General features: G+C 37.2%; 1 protein-coding gene across 1 annotated transcript; it reads left to right on the top strand.

Annotated features, from left to right (window-relative positions):
* The first annotated feature begins 17,027 nt into the window (after positions 1–17,027).
* Positions 17,028–21,047, top strand: LOC107777498 (uncharacterized). The gene is made up of 5 exons (XM_016597534.2): positions 17,028–17,410; positions 18,246–18,485; positions 19,783–19,866; positions 20,175–20,304; positions 20,571–21,047. The coding sequence occupies exons 1-5, from the start codon at positions 17,154–17,156 to the stop codon at positions 20,829–20,831; spliced, it is 972 nt and encodes a 323-aa protein (XP_016453020.1). The 5' UTR covers positions 17,028–17,153; the 3' UTR covers positions 20,832–21,047.
* Positions 21,048–21,306: the final 259 nt, after the last annotated feature.

The following is a 21,306-nucleotide window of genomic DNA, read 5'->3' as shown; positions in this document are numbered from 1 at the left end:
ATGAACTTATACACAAGCTCTTCTAAACTACCATTCTCCCCTTGAGGTAGTTGTCTCACTTCGCTTCCATTCCAGTTATAATAAGGGTATTCATCCCAACCAGAGTCAAGATTGTGCCCATATGAATCCTCATACATGTACGGACTAGAAACAGAGTGAGACTGTACAAAATACGAACTATAGGAAGAATACATACCTGCTTGACAGTCAACCCATAGATGATTTCCACCGCATTTAAAACACATAGCGCACCGCTGACAATGTTCAGCTGCTAACTCTTCAACCGTTTTCTTAGGCTGGTTGTACTCCATCTTTACAGTATTTAGAGTTTAATATCAAGAATATTTTCTTCAAGAGTTCTTCAACAAAAGAAATCTTAAAGAGAAGTTAACTAAACAAAACTAAAAATAAGAGGAAAAAAGAAAAGAAAATTAAAGCTAATTCCTGAATTAGCACTACAGACTATTTTAAACACTATTGATTGCCAATCCCCGGTAACGGCGCCAAAATTTGACGAGCTAAAAATACAACACAAAATTATGTTCGCTAGTCGAATATAATATAGAAAATATCGTATCCATAGGGATTAGATTTAAACAGTGTTTTCGTAGCTTCTAGTTTTAATTGCTATCCAAGATGATCAACAATTTAGAGTTATGTGATTTAAAACTAAAATTTACTAGAAGTCTAAACTATTGGCTAATGACAATCGCAACAATAGTAAGTAAGAACATATCATGGAGAAAATAGGGGTTGATTGGATAGGTGTAAGATACTCGTTTGGGAATTAACTCTAGTTACTTCACTTCTATGGTTCAAGTGAGTCTCTCGAATTCACTCTATTATATTCAAACATTCAGTAGAAACTCTTCTCCCAATTAAGTCTCAACCTTATGATATGAACTAAGTTAAGCTTGATGAAGATATGCAAGAATTTGTAGTGGATTGATCCTTAGGAGAACCTCTTTCGATTATCCTCCTAACTAGGTCTAAATATTAATTCAACTGGCCTCTTTCGATTACTAACAAGAATCAATGAATTCAACCAATAGGATAATGAAAAATATCACAAATTATGCCTCTTTCGATTACATAAACAAGTGAATATATATGCAACAATAAAAAACACCCAAAACGCTTTAATACATAAAACTAGAGTTAATATCCACAAACAATTCTCAAAACACCAAATCCATCAATCCCTAAGGAAGAATTACTCCATGGTTATGGAGAAATTCATCACAATTTAGTTTAAGTCAAAGGAAAACATAAAACATCCAAACCCTTGTCTTGAGTGAGGATGAATGGTGAAATCCTTGTGCTCTTGCTTCTCCCTCTTCTCCTTAGCTTCCTTAGATCTAAATTATATCAAAAGTCCTCAAAATACCGTTTTCCCATGTGTATATACCAAGTAGGGTCAGGCCCAAACAAATACACCTTCTCCTACGCAAAATAGGACATTTTTCCCGGATAGGACGTGCGCGGCCGCGTACCTGAAAGTGTGCTCGTGCACTTGGCCGCGCACTTTTCACCCTGTTCTGCCTCATATGCGCGCCCAGTGCGCGGCCGCACATGTGGATGGTGTTCTGTTAGGAATTTGGGAAAATGTAAAACATGAAAGTTGTAACCCTTTTAAATAGATTTCCAACGATATATTGTGGATCCCAAACGAAGTTTCGAGCGAAATGTTATGTGCATTTTACTGGATACTGCGCAATATGCCTGCTCGATTCTTCGTTTCGTTGCACTATCATCCGTTGATCCCCGAACTCAATCCCAACTTAATCCTTGGGCTTTTACTCAGACTTCAAAGCTCCAGAATAGCTTGAATTCACTCCATAACATCTACATATATAAGAATCACTCCTATAAGGTATAAATCACACAATTAGTGCAAAACACTAGCGATTAAAGCCCCAACTCAATTAAAGTGCAGTAAATTAGAGTGCGATAAGTGACTAAAATATGATATTATAGCCTGCCATCAACATCTCGGATCTTAACCAAACTTTGCATACAAGTTTAATTCAGCTACACAAACTTATGCATAGCCTCGGAACACTAATCGAAGTCCGATAATTTAAAGTTAACTATTTGTCAAACTTATAAAATCCATAATCCTTCTAATGCCAACTTTCTATAAATGGTACCAAATCCACCTAGGAACCTCCAAACCAAATCCTAACATACACCCAAATTCAAAATTATCATACAAACCTATAGGAATCTTCAAATCCCGATTCCGAGGTCGTTTACCCAAAAGTCAAGCCTTGGTCAACTCTTACAATCTTAAGGTTTTCAAAATGAGACTAAGTGTTCTAACTCACTCTCGAACCTCATGAAAACCAAACCACCCATACCTGAATTCCATATAACATCAAACCAACCTAAAATTATCAAATATGGGAATATGGGTTCTAATACTCAAAACGATCAATCGCGTCATTGTATTATCCACCTCTTAAACAAAAATTCATCCTCGAACGGGTTAAAAACATACCTGAAGTGCTGAAATGGTATGGATATCTGCTCCGCATATCTGACTCTGTCTCCTAAGTAGCGTCCTCGTTCAGTTGTCCTTTCCAAACACCTTCACCGACGTAATCTCCTTTGACCTCAACTTCTAAACCTATCTGTCCAAGATAGCTACTGAATCTTCTTCATAGGCCAAATTCTTATCTAGGTGCACTATGTTGAAGTCCAAAACATGCAACTTATCTTCATTATACCCCTAATGCATGGAAAAATGAATACCGGATGAACTCTTGAAAGACTAGGAGGCAAAGCAAGCATATAAGCAACCTCACCAACTCTCTCCAACACCTCAAATGGACCAATAAACCTCGGAATCAACTTGCCCTTCTTTTCAAATCTCATCACACCCTTCATGGGTGAAACTTTCTAATGTACCTTCTCACCCTCCATAAATGCCACATCAGGAACCTTTTTCTCTGCATAACTCTTCTACCAACTTTGAGATGTTCGAAGTCATTCTTGCATCAACTTACCTTTTCCAAATCATTACGAACTAAGTCAATACACAACAACCTAGCCTCACAGTCTTAAACCAACTAATAGGAGAATGACACCGTTTACCATACAAAGCCTTATAAAGAGCCATCTAAATGCTAGATTGATAACTATTATTGTAAGAAAACTCTGCCAAAGGTAAGAATAGATCTCAATGACCCCCAAAATAAATCACACAAGCCTGTAACATATCCTCAAGAATCTCAATAGTCCGCTCAAACTGACCATTCATCCGGGGGTGAAATGTTATGCTAAGCTCGACTTGTGTACCTAACTACCACTGTACTGCTCTCCAAAAGTGAGATGTGAAGTGAGTGCCACAGTCTAAAATGATAGAAATAGGAACGCCATGAAAATAAACCACCTCTCCAAAGTAGATATGGGCCGACCTCTTTGAAGTATAAGTAATCAATATCGGTATGAAATGCGCGAATTTAGTTAACCTATCCACAATGAACCAAATAAAATCAAACTTCCTCAAGATATGTGGTAATCCTACCACAAAGTCCATTACGATACGCTCTCACTTTCACTCTGGTATAGCTATCTTCTGAGTCAAACCACCTGATTTTTTATGTTTGTACTTAACTTACTGGCAACTCAAGCACTGTAAAATATGCCCAACAATGTCCTTCTTCATCCTCCGCCACTAATAATGCTACTTCAAGTCGCGACACATCTTCGTAGCACCTGGATGAATAGAATACTGTGAATTATGTGCCTCCTGAAGTATCAACTCCCTCAAGCCATCAACATTAGGAACACAAATCCCACCCTGAAGTCGCATAACACCATCATATACAATAACCATATTAAGTATCAATGAATGGGGATCATCATACTAGAGAGCCTTAATGTTCTCAAATAAGGATGGATGGCTCAAAAACACAAGCGAGAACTCTACCAGACTCAGAAATATTCAATCCCACAAATCTATTGTCCAAGACCTGAACATCCATAACCAAAGTCTCTCCTCATCTAGAATCCATGCCAAACTCTTCTTGATATTATTATGCTTCCTACCTTGCTTGGTATTGTTTTATATATGCTTGGTGAGAAGAGTGGATTGCACTAAGGGTAATTCCATGCTTTTGAGGAAGAGTGACTTACACACGAATGGTGTTTTTGTGCTTCTTAACATTATTATTATTACACAAGTCACTCCTACTATTATTTTTTAGAATGATTAATAATATATATATATATATATATATATATATATATATATGTGTGTGTGTGTGTGTGTGTGTGTGTGTGTGCGCGCGCGCGCGCGCGAAGGGTGTTATTGTACTGGCGAGGATGAGAGGTGAATAAATTAAGGGTGTTGCCATGCTATTTGATATGATATCTTTTACTCATTCCTTCTATTATGCAGAGTAGATTCGACTATGTTGTTTCATAGAGATGGTGTCATCCTCTTGGATTTGAGTTGTTGAGAAAGGTTTAGTTGTGTTATTTGAGAAAAATGGTTGTTATTTCTTTTAGTTGATCACTTTACTATTCCTCGTATTTCCACTTGTTCTTTCTCTTATTTGTTAACTGCAAAGGTTTATATAGTGGGTATCTTGGCTTAGCCTTGTCACTATCTCGTCGGAGTTAGGCTCGACACTTACTAAGTACATTGGGTTAGTTGTACTCATACTATACTTCTACACTTCTTGTGTAAATTCAGGCATTGGTACCATTAGAGTCCCCGACAACGGCGCCAAAAACTTGTTGCGGCCAAACGCACACGCAAGTATACGCGGTCGTCAAGTAATAAAGTGACTAAAAGTCGGATGTCGAACCCACGAGGACTTGTGATTAACTATTAACTAAATTAGACTATCCTAATTATCTAAACAAGAATTAAACCTAAAAATATTTGATTCTAAACTAATTAAATAAAAAGAAAATAAATAATGGACTTTGAACGGGGGAAGATTAGATTTTTATGTTATCAATGTAATGAAAACGATCCAGGGTCATGGGCTATCTAACATTCCTATTGTATTCTTTAATTGAATTGACTAACTAATTCATCTAGTTCATTGGTTGACAGGGTTAATATTGCTCATAAAACTCTGTCGAGTTCTTACTCGCCTATTCAAGCTAACCTAACGCCTATATGTCTATGGAATTAGAAATAATAAGAACGCATTTATAACTCCTGTACATCAACCAAATAAGGCAGTTAGGTATATGTCTATCTTAACTGCGAATTCGTTCCCCCATGCCCAGGTTCAAGAACTTGCTCTACTCAATCCTATGTGCAATCTAGAATTCCCACTTTCGAGTTCAATTCTAAATTCATAGATAGTATTTAATTGGTGATCAAGCAATTAAATAATTAAGCACATGATTCAAAAAATAAACCAATATGATAAATAAGAAATCAAAATCAATATTCAAATAACAACAGTCATGAAAGAATGACAACCCTAGAACGTGAAGTTTAGCTCCACATAGACATGGTAGCCAAACAACAAATCATACAAAGAAATATAAAAATTACTAAGTTTGGTGGAAGAAAAGATGAAACCCGGCCTCCACGGAGGTTCTATGCTCTCCCTTGGTCAAAAGTTCCTCTCAAAAATGTTCTCTCCCTCCAAAATAGGTTTAGAACCCCTTTTATAGAAGTTGGAACCATGTAGGACCGAAATAACATTGTCCCGGGTGAAATAGGATAAATTCTGCCCCCAGCGTCCAGACCAGCACCTAGCACTGGCCCTGGCGCAAAAAGCAGTAACGTTTTGCAATCCTTCTTTCCTGCGTTTTGCTTTGTATTCCATAGCTTACTCTTTTGTCTTCCATTTGGGGGACAAAACCTAAAGGGTGTCCCCCTCTTTTTAGTCTTTTAATTTTCTTTTTTCTTTCGCGTTTTATTTAATTTTGCTCCAAATCTCTTCATATTCACATTGCTTTATTCCTACATATTTAAAATATAATATTAAGCACAAAATAATATAATTAATACTCAAAAGACGATTAAAAGTACTAGAATGTGAGGCAACAATGGTTAAATATATGTATTTTTTAGCCGAACATCACCACCCCACACTTAAACTCTTGCTCGTCCTCGAGTCAACCAATAATTCACACTATTCTTGAGCACTTCATATTTACACATTTGAAGCACACTACACCATTGACCATGGTTGATCGCAACAATTAAATTATAGCATATGCAATCACTTACACTTCCCTTTACTTATGCCATTCTTCAATAATATTCACAATAAATACAACGTGTTCATAACAATCCTAGCCTCCAAAATCGACTTAATGTCACAATGCACTCATGGCTTGAACATCTAACATCATAGAGAAGTCTAATAATGTTACCTATCCCTCAAAAAATCATGTGCCCTCACAACAAAAGTGAAGAGAGTAAGTTGAATCCACACATCCGAATCTCATAATCAAATATAGTTTAAGGACTCACTTGTATATAAAAGAAATCTCTCACTCTCACAAAGAAGTCACATGCATGCAATTGGTACCATAGGCTTTCCCTTAATGTAAATCTCTACTAATATAAGCTCGCTCGATCTAAAATTAATTAGGACTTTTTATGATTGTAATGTGAGCTAAAGAACGGGTAGGATATATTAAGAAATAATGGTTCACCCTCCTAAGCACTTTAACACATCACCAAATAACTTAAGCGCAAATTTCCTCAATCCAACTTCAACTTCACAAACAATATCACCCAAAAAAAATATTCCCTTTTTCTTTAAGCACTATCTTAATTTGCACTGCACTAGCAAAAACAAGACATTTATTCATCTACATTTATTTTTCTTTTTTTTTTCCAGATTTTTCTTCTTTTTTTTCCTTTTTCAATTTTCGGTAGTGGTGTATTATTTTACAAAATAAAGTGCACCCTTCTTTCTTTCATTGATTCCACTCAAAAGCCACCCCGCATTTCCTCCTTACTTCTTTTAGCGCTCATTTCACACTTAAAATGCTTTAAGAGGTAAAAAGATCAAAACAATGTCAATTAAGAACAAAAGGGTATAGGCTCGTAATGTGGATGCCAAATAAAAGTCTATAGGCTCAAAAAGTTTAACTAGGGATAAATATTATTTGTGATAAGCACTAAGCTCAAAAAGATCAAACAAGGCCTAAAATCATTTTTCAAACCGAGCATCACCTAAAATTTCGCTTCAACTCACATACCGGGCAAATTCTAGACACAAGTACAATACATAGACTACATAAAAACCTTACCATACATGACACATGACTACTAAGGGACGGTCCCATTCTGACTCTCAATAAATGCAAGTATTCACGAAGCCATGAGATATTAAGCATTAAGCATAAACTGAACATAAGTCAAGTAAATGAGACATAGGCGTCAATAACATGTTATCCAGTCTGTACATGCATCATAGACAATTTCAAAATATAGGAAAGATACTACATGTGCCAAAGCCTAAATATGCTACTATCAAACAAGTCAAGGGCGCTTAGGAATCTCATCTTTCTTCCATTTATTCCCTAAAGTCTAACCTACTCTAAGAATAAAATAATTACTACCCGGTTCAAACTACATCCCATGAAAAAGAACAAGGCACAAAGAAAAACTATGCGGGATTATTACTACCTAAAAAACAAAAAGACATACTTTTGTATTATTATTTTTATTTTTCAATTTTTTGCTAGACTTTAGTCCCTCAAGAAAACTGTCTAGGAGATCCATCGTCGGAAAAAGTCCAATATTTTTTAATTTTTTCCTTTTTTTAATTTTAAAATTAATCACCTTAAATACTACACTACTATAAAAAAAACAAAAATACAAAACTGAGAAAAATAAGAAATTAATATACTAATATAATACTACTAATGATCTAAAGGAATTCTCCCACCCCACACTTAAAATAGTGCAGTGTCTCCAATGCACAAATAATGTTAAAAAAAATAATGAGGGCGGACAAGAAACTCCCTGAAAGGCCAAAGGCCAAGAACTAGCAGCTCACGGGGTACTCAGACTTCTCCCAAGGATGGTCCTTTGTGCGGGCACCCCATACTTAGTTCCAATCATCTGGATCACTTTTTCACACTTCCTGTGGCTTTGTTCCCTATGCTCAAAATCCTACAAAATAAAACAACACTACAAAAATCATACAATAAGAAAAAAATCAAAACTAAAAGAAAGTAGTAAAGCTGGGTTGCCTCCCAACAAGTGCCTAATTTAACGTCGCGGCACGACGAGAACCACTTTTTGCCTCCACCCCGAACTTATGAATCGAGCCCCTAATTTGGCTTCTAGTCTGTGGCTATGCTCTTTTGGTGGGGCCACAAAGACAACCGGGCTAAGTAATAAATTTTTTACTCTACACTTCTCGGCCTTTAGATGAGGAAGGTAATTTTTGCTTTTTGGAATGACAAATTCAAGAATATAGCAACTCTCATCCTCACTCTTTGACTCCCCCATAGGCTCAGATGGCTCGATTACTATCTTACTATCTAAACACAATGTGGAAAAATGATTGGAATGCGGTTTAATGCGCCTTTACTCATGAATTGTACTACTATTTACATCCCTGTCTATACACACACTCAATTCTCCAAAAGTAATGTTATTTACTCCCTCATATGACTCTAAAGCACTCTTCTCAATATTGGCATCATCAAGAAAAATATGGTCTAATGATTGGTATTCTTATTTTAGCTCTTCAATTTGGTATAGAAGATTTTTTTCAGCTTCACACAACTCATCATTAAATTGTTGGGCGTTACACGAACTTTTGCACTCAAATCTGCATCCAAGTTAGGCACAGCCAAGCCAAAATTATCAATTTTATGTGCAAGCTCAACTCTCTCCTTAGACCAATCATTCACCAATGTTGTTAGAAGATAACGTCATTTCGTACATTCCCTTAATCGAGAATATTCGTCCCAATACCAACCTTTACTCCCATATTTAAATTCAGACCTCCCAGAATTCAGGTCATGATAAGCCCAAAAAGACGATTCATAAAAGTCTTCCGTCAACCAAACCTCTTCATCAATAACCTTACTTCCGGATATTTCATCCCCAGATGTCATGTTGAGAGAACTAGAAACACACTAAAAGAAAGATCAAATTGTTATAAAAATAAAAATATTTACAAAAAGGAAAAAAAAACTTGTAAAGATAAAAAAGTAAAAGTCTAATCAAGAAAATAAGCTAATTCTAAGTCCCCGGAAACGGGGCCAAAAATTTGTTGCGGCCAAACGCACACGTAAGTAAACGCGGTCGTCAAGTAATAAAGTGACTAAAAGTCGGATGTCGAGCCCACGAGTACATGTGATTAACTATTAACTAAATTAGACTATCCTAATTATCTGAACAAGAATTAAACACAAAAGTAGTGATGCTAAAGTAACTAAACTAAAAAAAATAAAAAAATTGACTTTGAATAGAGGAAGATTAGATTTTTATGTTATCAATGTAATGAAAACGATCCAGGGTTATGGACTATCTAACATTCCTATTGTATTCTTCAATTGAACTGACTAACTAATTCATCTAGTTCATTGGTTGACAGGGTTAATATTGCTCATAAGACTTTGTCGAGTTCTTACTCGACTATTCAAGCTAACCTAACGCCTATATGTCTATGGAATTAGAACTAACAAGAACGCATTTATAATTCATGTACATCAACCAAGCAAGACAATTAGGTATATGTCTATCCTAACTGCGAATCTGTTCCCCGATGCCCAGGTTTAAGAACTTGCTCTATTCAGTCCTATGTGCAATCTAGAATTTCCACTTTCGAGTTCAATTCTAGATTCGTAGATAGTATTTAATTGGTGATCAAACAATTAAATAATTAAGCGTAGGATTGAATAAATAAACTAATATGATAAATAAGAAATCAAAATCAATATTCAAATAACAACAGTCATGAAAGAATGACAACCCTAGAACGTGAAGTTTAGCTCCACATAGACATGATAGCCAAACAATAAATCATACAAAGAAACATAAAAATTACTAGGTTTGGTGGAAGAAAAGATGAAACCCGACCTCCACGGTAGTTCTGTGCTCTCCCTTGGTCAAAAGTTCCTCTCAAAAATGTTATCTCCCTCCAAAATAGGTTTAGAACCCCTTTTATATAAGTTGGGACCGTGTAGGACCGAAGGGGCGAAATAGGATAAATCCCGCCCCCAGCGTCCAGACTAGCGCCTAGCATTGGCCCTGGCGCAGAAACCAGTAACGTTTTGCAATCCTTCTTTGCTGCGTTTTGCTTTGCATTCCATAGCTTACTCTTTTGTCTTCCATTAGGGAGGACAAAACCTAAAGGGTGTCCCCCCTTTTTTAGTCTTTTAATTTTCTTTTTTTCTTTCGCGTTTTATTTAATTTTGCTCCAAATCTTTTTATCTTCACACCGCTTTATTCCTACACGGTTAAAATATAATATTAAGTACAAAATAATATTATTAATACTCAAAAGATGATTCACGGTCTTGAGGTGAAATTTTGGGTCGTGACATGCGCATTCAGGCATTGGTACCAGCGAAGTCCCGAAAAGTGCTTTGCTTGGATACTTGGGAGACTCGAGGTAGTGCTGCATATCGATCGCACGATCTGGAATCACCTTCATTATCTTTACTACTGTTTATTTGTATCATACAATAGTTTATATTCATTTCAGCCTTTATTTTTAGTACTCCTTAGAGCTCATGCACCCAGTAACACAAATCTTAGGAAGTTGTGTAGACTGTTGTGATGGTTTTAGACTTATTATGTTGACCTAGGAGCTTTCACTCTTTATTTATGATATTATGATGTTAAATGTTTGGTTTTGCTTCTATTATTATTGTTAAGTGTTGGCTTGCATAGCAAGTGATGTTAGGCACCATCACAACCCATTGGTTGAGATTTTGGGTCATGACAGATACCCACTGAACTGGCCTGCCTGGAGTGTGCTGCAAGGACCAAAGGTTGAAGGGGCACTATATAGAAACTGTCTTGAACGAGCACCATGAAAACCATGACTGAATGAGGTGCCGCGGGAGATCGGAAGTGCTGACTGAACTTGTCTGGCATGATGTCCTCTATCATAATATTGTTTTCCTCCAGATGAGGCACCACTGAATCCTACAGTATTACAAGCGTTTTGGCCTCGCGCTCCTCCCTACCCTGCATATGGATGCGCTCCAATCTCCTAGCAATCTCCACCGTCTGATGAAATATGGTCTCTGTCTTAACCTCACACACCATCCTAATCTTGATACCAAAGTGAAGACCCTCAATGAACCTCTGCACTTTCTCCTTCTCGGTAGAAATCAAAAAGCTGTATAGTGTGATAACAGTGTGAACCTCATCTCATACTGTGTCACTGATATGCTACCCTTAACCAAATGCTCAAACTGGCTATAGAGCTCATCTCTCCTATTGGGTGGCATAAACTTCTCTAAGAAAAAAATACTAAAACTGAACCCATAAGAGAGGGATTGACCCTGCTAGCATGTCCTGCTCGCACATCTTTCACCACCTCTTGGCTGGCCTTCTCAACTGAAAAGTAGTGAAATCAACTCCATTGGACTTCATAAATCCCAAATTATGTAGAATATTGTGACTCCTATCCATGAAATCCTAGGCATCCTCTGAAGGACCACCCTCAAAGTGTGGGTGTTGCAACTTCTAGAACCTATCCATCCTCTTATTATCATCCACTGGCATAACGGGCCTATCCTCTGGCCATGCTATAGTAATAGGCTGAGTTACACCTGCTGGTAGAACTTCTGGAGTATGGCATTCATGAACCATCTGCTATGGAGTATGGGTAGCAGGGATCTGAGCTCCTCCCCTGCCTAGGAAGTAGCTGGTGCCATAGGAAGTACACCCGACGGAGCCATGCTCTCAATTAAGCTAACCGTACAGATCAAAGCATCCTGAAGCATTGGGGTAGCAACAAACCTCTCAAGGACCTGAGCTGGTCCTACCGGCTCATCCTGAACTGGAATCTGCTCACCATCCAGAGCTATTTGCGGCTCAACTGATGCCGCTCTAGCACGAGCGTGAGTAGCTATAGGTGCTGTCACACGTGCTCTAGTCTAGGCTCTAGCCCTTCCCCCTACCCCGGCCTCTGGTTGCATAGAAAATTCTTTGGTTGAAAAAATTATCACGACTCAAATCTCACCAAGTCATGATAGCAACCTAATCCAACTCGCTAGGTAATACAACATATAACACAACTCGAACTGAAGATTATCAAATTAATAATAAAATAAGAACGCAAAAATTAATACAACTATCACAAGAACTAGTAATACAAGTTATGAGCAACTAAGATTAGGATCACAATGTTAATATGAAAAAAATATATCATTTGTTTGGAATATACATGAACAGAATTACAAGTCCTAAGCTACCATGAACAAAATGATAGCTTGCAACTGGAATGCTAATAGATCGATACTAGGTCGGTAATGGGTTGGTAAGAGGCCTACTCGGCCCATAATATAGCCCTACCTTAGTCTCGTACTCCTACTAAGAGTGCGAAACTAAAGCAACATGAAAAATTAGCAAAATAATTAAAATATTATGTGAAAAAGGGAACACATTTAACTATTGCGCATGGCTAATCATGCGTATGTAAGCTATGAAGTGACGATTCGGTCAACAATCGTTTGGCCAAGGTTGCTGCTAGTTGTTGACTTCCGTATCGCTTGCCAAGGTATCAACTTGCGTTGTTTGTATTAGGGCGGATCTACCTTATGAGGTAGGCGTGCCACACCACCCGCTCACTTCGTTAAAATTCTTAGTATGTATATGAGATAGTTGTGAAAAAATAAATATATTATTAGAGTGACACTCAGAAATCATGAAGTAGGCAGATGTGCCACTGGTTTAGCGTCAAGTCTAAATGCTTTTGTTGGCCTCACGAATGCGAGTTCGAATCCTTGATGTAGCACATCTTCTTTGTCTTTTTTTTTCTTTTCGTTTTGTTCTACTTTGTTAAGATAAAGATTTCCTTTATTCTCAGTTGGGCTCTAGGGCCTCACCTCTTTTTTCTTTCTTTTTTTTCCCTTCATTTTCTCGACCTCGGCTCTTTTTCCTTTTTTTCTTTGTTTTCTTTTCCTCCCTTTCTTCCTTTTATTTGCTAAGTCTCTCTCTTCTTCTTCTTCTTCTTTTTCTTCTTCTTCTTCTTTATTTTTCAAACTTTTGTATACTAGTCCTCATTTGTTTCTATCATTATACCTTACTTCATGAGCAATTTTTTTCCTATAGTTAATTTGAATGGGTTTTACTTAACATATAGTTTCTCTTTTAAATGATACGATATTAATATATATATTGAAGTGTAATTTGCATAACATCTTCTACTAAGTTTTGAAAAAGAAAAAATTAAATAGCTTGGTCAATAGTCGTTTAGAGTTGATTATTATAACGTCGACGATTTACTTTGAAAATAATTATCATATAACACGACAATTAAGATGAAAATATTAACCCAAGAACAATAAAGGTAAATTAATTTAGTGAAACGAAGAATATGTAGTAATTAAGCTATTCTTTTAAATAAATTTTTTATCAGAGGCGTTCTTTCGTGAAATCTTATTTTTCTTTTGCCATTTTTTTGGAATATATTTAAATTAAGCGTAAAAATTGAAGTTATTTATTTTGTGAATTAAAGATATATTCTAACTAACCAAAAACTAACCAAATCGATACATCCTTCATATTCGGTCTTTGTAGATAGTAGTAGCTATACTGTATAAATAAAGTAGTGACACTCACAACCTTCGAATCTTGGGTGCGCCTCTCATCTCTATGCATTTTTTTCATTCTAAAACCATAATTCAGCCTTTTACCACATGTAAAGGAAAAGAATAAAGTTGTTAATTACTTCTACCAATCCTTCATACTTCCACCAAGCTCGTAATTATCACTAACATCATATTTTTACTACAAGATAAAGTTAGAAACTTTATGAATCACGATAATATAATAATTTGAAGTGCGGTATTTGTCGAGAAATATTATCTCAAAAACGTTACGAATAGAGATTTTTTGCCTTTATAACCTCTGAGGAGACAATATTGAGTTATTTAAGCAACTAGTTGTTTAAACAATTAACTGAGTCATTTAAGCAAGTTTAGTAGTTATTTAAAAAACTGATTGAATTGCTTAAAATTAATTAAATTACTTAAACAATTAGTTGAGTTTTTGAAGCAACTTTAGTAGGTGTTTAAGCATCTGTTTGAGTTTTAACCTAATATAAATATCATTAATAGAAATTCTTGACGTTTTCTCGATATAGTTTCTCGACCAAACTCTTTTTCGAATAATTTTTTATATGAAATCACAACGCTAGAATCTTGGAAATATAAACGGCCAGCAGTGACAAAGCATGTGTTGTATCATAGGGGTAGCCTAACATCAATAAAATGGGTGACAATCTGGATTTTAGGGTATAAATCACACTTGAGACAAAATATATAGATCTAATTTGTAATGGGGATAGTTACGAATAATTTAGTTGGTGGGAGTTAGCAGTACATAATAGAATAATCAAAGTGCACATAATCAAGATTATTAAAAAAGAGCTAAATTCATAAAAATAAAAATAAAAAGAAGTAAATAGTCTAGCTAACATAGTCCAAACTAGTTTCTTAATACTTCAACTTTAGCGAAATTCAGAAAAACACTGTAGCTCAACTGAATGATTTAATAACTCATTCATTCAATTTTTTATTGGTATATATAATTCATCCATTATGCAAAGCAGACAAACATAGAAAGTTGGTTCACCTTGGCAGCGACGCGGAAGTCAACAACTTGCCACAACCTCAGCCAAACGGTTGTTAACGGAAGTCATCACTCCAAGCTCACATAGTGCATAATTAGCATGCATCATAGTTAGATATGTTCTCTTTTTAAATGTGATCCCCATACGGAGGACGGGCTAATGAGGGCGGATCAAGTCGGACTGACAGTCTTCTGGGCTGACAAACTTCTGAAAAAAAGGTGCACATGTCACCTTAGGCGAATTCTACATCGGAATGAGAGAGAAAGTGAATAGCTTTATAACGCATGACACAAGTTCACATAGTACGCGCGCTTTTGGGGGTCAAGGTAGCATATCCCAGAAAGATAAATCTGTGGGGGCCTAGACCCAAAGCGGATAACACGTGCCATGGCTTGGGTCATGAAAAATATGATATCAGAGCTGAATCTCCCTCAACATGTTGGTGGGGCGAACCTCAGTGAGGACGTTGAGTCCCAAGGAGGGGGTGAATGTGATGTTCCTGACGGAGGACTGATAAGGGCGGGTCAAGCAGGACTTGCAGGCTTCTAGGCTGGCAAGCTTTTGAAGAAGGGGTGCACATATCACCTTAGGCGAATCCCACATCATAATGAGAGAAGAATGTGAAGAGCTTTATAAGGCATGACACAAGTTCACGTGGTACACGCACTTTTGGAGATCGAGGTGGCGTAGCCCAGAAAGATAAATTTGTGCGGGTCTAGGCCCAAAGCAGACAATACGTGCCATGTGCTTGGATCGTGATCGACAAGTTCGTAAGTTGAGAACCAAAGAGGTAGCCTCCATAAAAATGTTATGGAAAAAAAAATCGAGAAGAAAAGACGTGGGAGGCAGAGGAAGCAACGAGGAAGAAGTATCCTCACTTATTTTAGACCGTAGATGATGGTCAGAGCTGAGAGAAATGTTACAAGGTGAGTTCTAACATGGTTATGATTATATTGATTTGTTGATGGTCATGTGGGGCCAATGTTATATTATACTCGTATGATTTGGCCATGTGGCATACAGTATATTTTTTGAGCTACGTGCAAGTTTGGTATAGTTAGAGCTTCTATAAAAAAATTCAATAGTTTATAATAGTTAACTCCTCTAAGACACCTTTACATTCGAGGACGGATGTTCTCGGGGGGAGGGGGGAGGGGCGAGGAAGAGGGTGAATGTGATGCCCATGACAGAAGGCGAGTTAATGAGGGCGGGTCAAGTAGGACCTTGCAGGCTGGCGAGGTTCTGAAGAATGGTTGCACATGTCACCTTAGGCGAATCGCACATGCACATGGGAGAGGAAAGTGAAGAGCTTTATAAGGCATGACACAAGTTCACATGGTACGCACGTTTTTGGGGCTCGATATGGTGTAGTCCGAAAGACAAATCCGTGCGGGCCTAGGCCCAAAGCGGAGAATGTGTGACATGTGCTTGGGTCATGACAAATATGGTATCAAAGTCGAATCTCTCTCAGTACGGTATGGGGCAAACCTTAGCGGCCAACTAAGTTTAGGCGAATCCCACATCTTTGATAAGGTAGTGGCGCAAACCTAAGCGAGGATGACGAGTCCCAAGGGTGGGGTGGGGGGTTGAATTTGATGCCCATGAAAGAGAGCGAGTTGATTAGGGCAGGTCATGCAGGACTGTCAGGCTTCTAGGCTGGCGAGCTTCTGAAAAAGGGTGCACATGTCACCTTAGGCGAATCCCACATCGGAATGGCAGAAGAAACTAAAGAACTTTATAAGGCATGACACAAGTTCACATGGTAAGCGCGCTTTTAGGGCTCGATGGAGTAGCCTGAAATAAAGATCCATGCGGGCCTAAGCCTAGAGCGATAATACATGCCATGGGCTTGGTTCATAACAAATATGGTATCGGAGTCGAATCTCCCTCAGTACAGTAATGAAAAAAATCTAAGAGCTTTATAAGGCATTACACAAGTTCACATGATATGTGTACTTTTGAAGCTCGATATGGCATAGCCCGAAAGATAAATCTGTGTAAACCCAGGTCTAAAACGGATATTACATGCCATGAGATTGTTTCATTACTAGTAATTCACATAGTATTTTGGTTCTTTTGCTAATTTTTCATGTTACTTTAGTTTCGGACTCTACCTTTTCCCTCCTTTGCTCCAAAAGGGAAAAGACAAGAAAAGGAAATTCAAAATGGAGGGAGCAATGCAAATATTTTTGAAATGACGCGCCATGCTGAGCTGTTATCTATAACAGATGCAGGCGTGCTATTTAACCATTCGCCGATCACTGTTCCCATCGTTCCCTCTTCTTTGGTCCAAGACAAGACAAAAAAAAAAAACCCTCTTTCTCTCTCACACCCCATCCCATACTTCACTCAGTCACACAAAAAGGGTAAGACCCAAAACCGCTAACAATGGTGAAGGCGAGAGGGGCAGCCAAAGAAGTAGAAGAACAAGGTTCCAACAACGTCAATGATGGAGCAGCAGAGTATGAGAAGCAAAGAGCGGAGAGAATCAGAGAGAACAAGGAGAGAATGCAGAAACTGGGCATTCTCGAACTTTCCAAGAAGATCAACACTGCAAATGCCCCTTTAAAGAAACCACCACCGAAACTCACTCCCCGAAGCAACTGTCAGCCATTGTCACCTGACCCACCTCGCCGCTCTTTTAGGTTACATCCAATTAAAACTTTCTTTCTCCCCAAAACTAATTAAATCTGTTGCTTTGCATTTCGTTGTTTCTATGTCTATCTGGACTTTATTCTATGGCGTTTTTCTCTACTTAGCCTTTTACATTTTACATCACCATTTTCGGGGTTTTCCGTTCTTCTTTATGATTCTCCAAAAAGTAGGAGAGATAAGAATGTTCTGGTTCCTATTGTGTTATGTTGGACATAATTAGGGGGGAGCTAGAGTGCCAGGTGCGTGTTCAGCCAACCCCGTATCTTGTTGTATTTGTCTTAAAAATCCATTAAATATATGTAAGTTATTAATTTAAAACCCATAAGCTTCCTAGTTCCACTTCTGGACATCAATTCTTTTTAATAAGAAAAGTTATGCAGAAAAAATGTTTGTTTATAGATATTATGGTATTTGACTCTGAATAAAAGTAGATAACAAATCTTACCTCCACAAGGTGAGAAATGTGTTACGAACATAGATGCTGGTGACAGTTTGGAGTATCAAAAGTTGGTGACAATTTTTATGTGTTGGTGAAAAGAAACTGGTTGAAAAATGTGTACCTTTTGCCATTTTCTTGCGGTTGAAAACAGCTTTAACCAACCAACTGGTGAAAAATAATTATGCCACACTAAACACAGCTTAAGGAATAAGGTTTTGCTAATGAGACCTGATTAAAGTGGAGATATTAGTTTGTGTTCAATATCTCATTTGGTGTTTTCTTGTGTTAGAGGGTGTTGATTTTCCATCCAGTAGAACCTTTCTTGGTCTCTCTTTTCCCAATCCTGAAACAATATTGTTTATTGAATGATGTTTAAATGTTTTTAGGTTGAAGGATAAGGCTCCAGTTAGTTACAATGAACATAGGATTCCCAAGACAGAGAAGACGTCAACAGAGGATGTGGAGATTAACATAGCAGAAGGTGAAAACCCCGAATTCTACACAGAGGAACAAGAAAAGCTTTTAGGTGATTGCCAGAATGCGTGGACTCTTTATGTTGACGGCTATGATGAAGATGGCCAGCGCATATATGATCCTGGTAATGGCAAGTCATGCCATCAGTGCAGGTCTAAACATTTGTTCTCACTATCTGTTTTTTGTTGCTTTTTTGCTTATTTCTTTCCAAAGGTACTGTTCTATGCTATCTATAGAAAAAATTTGCATCTTTGATGTATTTGAAGGAGTGATACGATTTTGCAGAAGATAATTCGAAGTTTGAATTAGTGCGTGAACGAATATAAAAGCGTGGAAATAGTGCTTCAGGAAAAAAAAGAAGAGTTAGCATCTTATTGCTATGTTTGGTTTGTTTAGTACTCCTTATCTTTGTTCTTGTAAAAGAATTTGAACACTGATAATTAAATGCCTTTTCAACTCCTAAAAGTGGTATTTCATAGTATGTTAAATTTGAATTATGAACTTAAGTCTTGATATGAAACATCACGATTCTTATATAAGGCTGAGAATTTATTTATATTCATATGGGCGATAACCTAAGTCAGCAGTCTTCATCCTTCAGTGATATTCTTAAAGCATCTTGTTGCATGTGATATTTAAACCAATAGAAAGAAGTTTGCATCTTAACTTTAGAAATGTAATTGGCATTTAGTGGTATTTTTTTGTATGGCGCAACGTGCTAGTCTTGAAAATTGCATCTGATGGTGTATCTTTTAAATAGTTCTATAAGATGTTCTCGTATGCTTCCAAAAGTAAATCATTGTCTGCTGACAATCATAAGAGCCAACATTGTATGAGAAGCTGAAAACATTTAGGATGGAGATTTTATTCAACTAATGTCTAATAGTAAGTTCGTGAAAGTTTTCCAGGTAAAAGTTGATCACCGGATAACTCTTGATATGAATCTCAATTCAAAGATGACCAAACCTGTCTTGTCTGATCAAAATATCTCTTCTCCATTTAGTATGAATAACTGACATTTTTCTTGCCAATGTGGAAGCTAACTTAAAGCCTATGGTTTATTAAAGAGTGAATAACATCGTTTATGAACTTCTGGCTTGAATATTGCGGTAGAACTCTGAGATTATATATCTACTTACGGCTGTGCAATCTGTAGCACACATGCTTGCACATCTCCTTAATTTTTTGATATCCAAATGCGTTGTATTCATTTAGAGCAGAAACCATTTTGTTCATGACATTGACACCCGTCATTATTGCAGAGTTACTTTGATTCTGCATTCGCTTTTACCATCAGCAATTAGAATTTTATATAATAATAAGCTCCGCTGCCAACTCCAGGATAACATCCTTCTTTGTACAATCAACTGGAATCTGTCTAACTTTCTCTTGTTTCGTTTTATTGCTTGATATTAATTTGTAACCTAGAGATACTTGATACAATTGCAGGCAGAAAACTCTTGGTCAACACACTGAGTGCAGCAAGTGCAAGCTGGTTCAAGGACAGTTCTGTGGAGATTGCCTGTGCATGAGGTGATAATGAATGAAATCCTCTTATCCCATGTACCAAACGGCCCCTTAATGCCTACAGTATTTTTTCCTCCCATAGATTTTTAAACTTAAGCCTGTTTACTGTCTTTGACAAAATAAAATGGAATTTCCTTTTGGAAGCATACATATGAGGAGGTGCTGCCAATACATTCCCAATGATACTAAGAACACAAGCAAGAATAGCTGTCTTTCACAGTGGATGATTTGTCCCCCATTTTCTGGGACATTTTTTGGTTAATAAGTTATTAAAATGTTTGCGGATCTAATCATTTGAGCTTTAAATTATGTAGGTACGGGGAGAATGTCATTGAAGCAAGTGAAAATCCAAACTGGATTTGCCCTGTCTGCCGAGGAATCTGTAATTGCAGTCGATGCAGGCGCGACAAGGGGTATGCACCAACTGGTTCTATTTATAGAAAGGTGACCTTCATTGGCCTTTTATTCTGAATTCATTCATTTCACTGGGAAGGCAGATATCTTGCCTGATAATCACAAAGGATTCTCTCTCTGTATATAAATAAGTTTGCGTTTAGGGGGAGTGGATTTAAGGGGTTGAAGCATTCAATGCTGTGACATACAACAACAACATACCCAGTATAATTCCACATAGTGGGGTCTGAGAATGCTGTGACATACTTATCAAAAAAAGAAAGAAGAGATTCCTAAGAAAATACACATGTTTCCAGGTAGTTCGTCTTGGTTACAAATCTGTGGCACATTACCTTGTCAAAACTCGACTGCGGAGTGACCAGAAAGACTTAAGCTCTGCGGATTCACCTTCTGGAAAGAGTATATCGCCATGTGCTGAGTTTGCGGATACTCTTTCAACTTCTCAAAGTGACGATAACAAAGATTTGAAGGGGGAAGAATGCCATGATGATGATCAAGAAGAGTCAGCAAGGGAAACAATGATAAAAAACAAGAACGATCTACGCCTGACAGACTGAAAAGGAACAACCACCACATGTAAGCTTGAGTATCAGACTTGATGCAGAAGCTTTAGAAAATATAATATCAACAAAATGCATACTTTTGATCTACAAGGGCTAGAAGTAGTATGTAATCAGCTGCTCGGTTAGAAGGATTAAGCCGTTTTTTCGCTTGGGTATAAACATTTTGCAAGCTTTCCAACTTCCAAGGGAGAAAAGGGCTGTTTTTTGTTATAGTTACTCTGCATCTTTTTTTGATTGCTATTATACATTGGGCACTAACTTAACAGTCTTATTTTCGCCTCAAGAATCCTTCGAAAGAAAAGAGTAGTTTCTTTTGCTTGTTATTAAAAATCATCTGCAGTATAATAATACTAGTTCCAAACCATTCTTGAGTGTTTGTTTTTCTTGAGAAATTAAAGCGATGTTGAATGTAAGTTGATGAGCAAAAAGTTTTTCTTTTCCATTTTTCTCGATACTATAGGTAGAGACA

The sequence above is a fragment of the Nicotiana tabacum genome, chromosome 12 (genome assembly GCF_000715075.1).
Source record: "Nicotiana tabacum cultivar K326 chromosome 12, ASM71507v2, whole genome shotgun sequence".
Classification (NCBI taxonomy): Eukaryota; Viridiplantae; Streptophyta; class Magnoliopsida; order Solanales; family Solanaceae; genus Nicotiana; species Nicotiana tabacum.
This window is presented reverse-complemented; position numbering and strand designations above follow the sequence as displayed.